This window comes from Tenrec ecaudatus, chromosome 15 (assembly GCF_050624435.1).
Source record: "Tenrec ecaudatus isolate mTenEca1 chromosome 15, mTenEca1.hap1, whole genome shotgun sequence".
NCBI classification, from domain to species: domain Eukaryota; kingdom Metazoa; phylum Chordata; class Mammalia; order Afrosoricida; family Tenrecidae; genus Tenrec; species Tenrec ecaudatus.
In genome coordinates, this window is record NC_134544.1 from 110583969 (window position 1) to 110589968 (window position 6000).

Below are 6000 nucleotides of genomic sequence, written 5' to 3' on the forward strand. Positions count from 1 at the left end.
CATTCCTTACCCTCATCATTCTCAAAACATTTGCCCTCCACCTAAGCCCCTGGCATCAACTCCTCATTTTTTCCCCTCCTTCCCTGCTCCCCCTCCCTCATGAACCTTGATAATTTACAAATTATTATTTTGTTATATCTTGCACTATCCGATGTCTCCCTTCACCCACTTTTCTTTTGTCCATCCCCCAGGGAGGAGGTCACATGCAGATCCTTGTAATCGGTTCCCCCTTTCTACCCCACCTTCCCTCTACTCTCCCAGTATCACCACTCTCACCACTGGTCCTGAAGGGATCATCGCCCTGGATTCCCTGTGTTGCCAGTTCCCATCTATACCAGTGTACGTCCTCTGGTCTAGCCAGATTTACAAGGTAGAATTGGATCGTGATAGTGGGGGTGAGGGGGAGGAAGCATTTAGGAACTAGAGGCAAGTTGTATGCTTCATTGTTGCTATATTGCACCCTGACTGGCTAGTCTCCTCCCCGAGACCCTTCTGTAAGGGGATGTCCAGTGGCCTACAAATGGGCTTTGGGTCTCCACTTCACCCTCCACCCCTCATTCACAATGATATGATTTTTTGTTCTGATGATACCTGATCCCTTCGACACCTTGTGATCTCACAGGCAAGTGTGCTTCTTCCATGTGGGCTTTGTTGCTTCTGAGCTAGATGGCCGCTTGTTTGCCTTTAATTATACAAATCAACATATGCAAGTCTAACAAAAATAATGAGATGAAATAAAGACCATAATAATAAGGGGAGGAACTATTAAAGAACGAGAGGATAGTTATGTGTTTCGTGAGTGCTATACTGTTCCCTAGATTTATCCCTTCCATGTGTCCCTTCTGTGAGGACTGTCCAATTATCTTACAGGAGCGTTTTGGGTCTCCACTTTGTTCTTGCTCCTTTGTGTCAATTTGGTTGCTTGTTTTTGAACTTCTGACACCTATCCCAGTCAACACCTCGTGATCACACAGGCTGGTGTGCTTCTTTCATGTGGGCTTTGCTGCTTCCCTGCTAGATGGCTGCTTGTTTAACTTCGAACCCCAGATACTATATCTTTTAATAGCTAAGCATCATCAGCTAATTTGTTTATGCACCCATTTTGTCTTCAGCGATCAAGTTGGGAAAGTGAGTATCATACAGTGCTACATTATTAGAACAAACTGCTCCTATACTGAGGTAAGATTTAAGTAGAGACCCAAAGTCCATCTGCTTCTTTATTGTATTTACATATATATACATAGACAAATACACCTGTCTTTATATATTCACATATATACATATCTATGTTTATACCTATAGATAGATAATTTTTACTTTCTTGTTATTTCCTCTTTTTCTTTTTAATTTCCTCCTGTCCCACTATCATGTTTACCCATCATTGATCTCTCAGTAATTTCTATGGAATACATTTCAATTGACCACACACAACCAGGAACACTACACTCTTTTCACCATCAAATTTAGAACCCTTGCTATGCCCCTGTCCCCATTGTTATTGGTTCACCACTCACCTCCCACCTCTGTCCCCCCACACCCCAACCTCCTCCCCTCCCACCCACCCCCACCCCCGATCCCTTTGCCGTCACCATGGGATTGCTTTTCCTGACTATCTTATTTAGATAGACGCCAGAAGAAAAGAAAAGACCATACAAGTAGTTCCACGCCTAACTGTTATCCTGGTCCCGAGTAGATGGGTATCGCTCCGTTAAATAGCAAGCAGGCCCTGTTGTGCTCCATCAGTCCAGTCCCCTTTTCTTGCAGTCATACCTTTATATTCCCCAGCATTTGTGACTGAGAGGCGCACCTACTACAAGGCCCCATTGCTCTTCCAGCGGTCTAGTTCCTCCTCCCTACCCTGTTACACCTTCAGGCTTTCAGTGTGGACCCCTTGTGGGTACCCCCAAACAGTTCTGATGAGGTGCCAAGTGCTGCCCCCCGTCATAAGTCTATCATTGGGATTCCTCAGGGACTTTGTGGCTTTGCTCCCATTGCTAGTCTGTTGGACAAATCTCTCTATCCTAGTATATGAGAAGAGCAATCAACTGAAAATAGCTTAGGAGTTCAAAGAAAGTCTAAGAATTATGTGGGGCACATCAAGAGGAACAACTTATTCTCAATGGGATTCCCAAACCGGCAGAAACAAGAAATCCAGAAATTAAATAGAAAATTTCCCTAACATAAAAGAGAAGGAAACACCTGTGTGTGTGTGTGTGTGTGTGTGTGTGTGTGTTTTGAAGAACCAGACTTCAGTCAGGGAGCCACTAATTTTTATTGGTATGTGTATTGGACAGGGTTCTCTAGAGAGACAAACCAGATTGCTAGTAATTGTATATAAATATATTTATAAAGATAGATATATAATTCAAGAAATGAACCATTAAATTATATACAGATAGATAATACAAGAAATTAACAGTTAAATTATAAAGCAGTGAGACACTAGCAGTCCTTTAAGGCTTGAGAGCTGCCAGTTGCCAGTCCCCTTCTGTAGAGAGAGCTGGGCTATATATATCCAGGCAGCAAACAGCAAGGCAGGTCCCCAACTGTCATCACCTGTCGGTCCCCAGCTCCAGAGACGAACATTCCAATCGTGTGGGATTAAAGGGACCTCAACTTACAGAGACACAGTCCACAGGCTAGGCATCCCACAGGTAGTGTACCCCTTTAAACTGAGGCACAGAACAACCAAGGTGAGGCTCACCGAGCCATTTATCCCTCTGCCCTTCAGTTAATCCTACTTGTGTTTATCGGCCAGGCTGGCACAGTAAACTGTAACAGTATGATTGACTCGTATGTGCTTTTATAACACATACTACATGCAGGCTACTTGTTTGGGTCGCTGAGGTTTCTAGCGTCTCAGATGTCGTTTCCAGGGAAGGATGAGAAACTGGCGAGGAAAGGTGTGAAGAGAAGCAATTCAATCAGTTAATTTTAAAAAGGCCTCTTCGTGTTTTTATTTTTGTTTTGTGTGTCTAGGATTTAGAAGAATTCTGCTTTAAATTTTGCATCAATCACTTGACCGAAGTTACCCAGACTGCAGCATTTTGGCAAATGGACGGCCCGCTGCTAAAGGAGTTCATTGCTAAAGCCAGTAAATGTGGAGCCTTTAAGAACTGAAGCTGATGGCCATGCGCTCTGTGTGCGTGTGCTCTGGGGCACTGTGGGCGGCATGTCCCCTTTATGCCCCATGGGTGATTCCATTCTGCAGGTAAAAACCAAAGTCAGGTCTTTTTCCCCCATTCTCAGGTGCAGTCTTCTGCGGAGGCTTATTCGAAAGATAAGCAACTGTCATTTCCAGATGCATGTATTTTAAGTGGAACCTCTCTTAACATTTGGGCTGGAACCGTGTAAAAGGGTGAGAGTTTTGCTCCAGCTTTGTTTATTCAAAGAACTTACAAACCCTGTAGACCATGGAAGGGAAGGCAAGTTTCCCAGGTCACATAGTGGGATGCTAGGAGGTGGATGCTTCACAGGTTGTGAGACGGATGTAGAGGACCGACTGGGAAATAAGACGCCAGCCTCAGGACCACTTGGCGTGCGGCAGTTGCCAGTTTCGTGCTGTGAAGGAGTTAAGATTGTGTTTTGGATTTTTGTTTTGTGTGCTTACACTGTGATGACTTTTTGAACTTTATGGTCTATTGAAGTTATATTCCACTTAACTCCATTGAAATTATAATTGTGCAAATATCAATTTCGAGATTTCCCAAGATTTGTCTTCAGATTTAAGCACAATGGAGTCATAATTTAGAACTATTTGTGTAAATGTGAATAATTAAAGAAACTTTGGACAAAGGGGATGTCTTACACATTAATATCTCTACTACTTATCCAATGGTGTTTTATCTCATCAAAGTGAATTTTTTTAATTTTCATAAATCATTTTACTGGGGACTCTTACAGCTAGTATAACAATCCATACATCAATTGTATCAAGCATCTTTGTACATATGTTGCCATCATTCATTTCCAAAACATTTTCTTTCTATTTGAGCCCTTTCAAAGTAAAATTTGAGAACATAAATTTAAATTGCTCCCATCATAATTTCTTCTATAAATAGTTGACTCCATAATGACATATTCACTGTCCTCTCACCTTGTAAATTATGGCTGCTGCATTATCAGGTCTCATGCATGAGACTTGAATAAAGAAGGTCTTAGCACCTACTTTCCTTCAGAGCTAAAGGAAGTTTGCATCCCTTTCTCTAGGTCAAATTCCATCACAGATAAGCGTATTTGAAACCTCACCGGCTTCCACTTTTGGCTTAGCTGTGATACTGAGTATACTTGGGCCCTGAAACGGATCAAAATTCTGGTTTTCCTGAAAAGATCATAGGTAAAGGATGTCATTTGGGGTATGGTCATGACATAATTTTAGCGGCGTTCCACTCTGAGTTTTATCACATGTCCAGTTGAGCTTGCTGTAAGGACACGACTGCTCTCTGGCCCATGAGCTCATTTCCATTTGCAAAAGCGCAACTCATTTTCTCAATATATTTTCATACCTATTAATTAGCAAGAAGATGAGGAGATGCCACATTGACTGCTATCAACAATGCTGGGGGTAGTGACTCGCCGATTAAAAATTTGTTGATTGACAAAATAAAAACAAAACAAAACCTGGAAGCCCCCTTTTCATGGCCATATTGCAAGTGATTGAAGTCCAATTAGTAGCTGGTTAAAATTCATTCTGCAACCTGATAGTCTTTTTCTTTGTAGGTTGATAAATGCACATTAATTTATTCACTATGTGACAACCACTGTTCTGTTGGCTTATGAGATAAACAAAATGAGAACTTCAATGTTTACTGTTGTTCTTCCTTGAAAAAAATCCATTTAAAATAAAGCACGTATTAAAATAGTGGAAATCCATTTACATCATTGCTTCATTCAGAAAACTTTCTGAGTTTTTAATGCGGGTTAAGAACCACTTCTTGAATTACCAAGTAATTTGTATGAATATGAATATAGTGAAAAGAACAGGGGTAAATCCTTCCACAAGTCCTTGGATAGCGTATTTTTTAAATGTGTACTCATGTTTTGTCTTGTTTTTTCACTTGGTGGTGTTAGCCGTGACAATAATGGAAAATTCTTCTCTTGAGTTGCTTTTTCACCTGATGTAACAATGGAAGCCAAAGTATTCCCGTTTTTAAAATAGCTCTAACTTAAATGCAGTTTTGAACTTCTCATTGGAACATTTTATACTGTATTAAAAAGATTGTATTTATGTAATGTTTAGAATGCTATATCAATAAAGTAACCTATTGAAACAGACATAGAGATTTTTTCCCTCCCTTTGTCTTCTCTGAAAAACAAATAGAACAACCCACTAGCAAAAGTCTTTGAAAGTATCGAGATCAAAAACAAATACTTTTAAAATGTCAACTGTTTGCTTCTCAGCTGCACACACACACGTTCAGTTGAATTGTGATAGCTGCAAAGTTTGATCTCTGGGGTTATTTATACATGAAGGAAAAGGCCTAGTTACCTGTTCTCAAGGGACATGTACATTATTAGGAGAGAAGAGAGAGAAGGTTTAACACTGATGACACAATACTGTGCTTATAAATAGCTTTTCTTAATATTCAACTAGGAAAACCTAGCACGTTTAATCTTAAAAGCCTTTCGGAAGATGATTCATCTTCACAACGATACGTAGTCACACACGCAAAGGCTCTGAGGCGGTGGATCGTGAGTCTTTCAGAACAACGGGGCCTCATGGAACCCCTGAGATTATGGCCCTTCCGTCTTCCTTAGGTCAGGAATTGAACTCACCCTCCGGCCCCCCTTGCTTCTATTTTCAGCTAAATAAAAGTCAGGTCTATAAATGAAACAAGAACACTAGAGAGATATGCACTTTTTCAGATCGAAAGATCAGCATTTACCCAGAACAAAACTGAGAAGAGCTAGAAAAGAAAAATGAATGGAAGCAGGGAACAGAACAAGTAGGATAAATGATGCTGCGTTGTGGGCATTGTCCTCAGCGACAGAAAACAATGT

The 6000-nt window shown here is 40.9% G+C and overlaps 1 protein-coding gene across 6 annotated transcripts in view; it reads left to right on the forward strand.

Annotated features, from left to right (window-relative positions):
* RCBTB1 (RCC1 and BTB domain containing protein 1) overlaps window positions 1-5266 on the forward strand; it is a 92847-nt gene extending 87581 nt beyond the window's left edge. For all 6 annotated transcript variants that reach the window (XM_075532504.1, XM_075532502.1, XM_075532507.1 and 3 more), the window contains one exon: window positions 2980-5266. In XM_075532504.1, the coding sequence (XP_075388619.1) occupies window positions 2980-3120 (141 nt within the window). In that variant the 3' untranslated portion in view covers window positions 3121-5266. The remainder of the gene's footprint in view (window positions 1-2979) is intronic.
* Window positions 5267-6000: the final 734 nt, after the last annotated feature.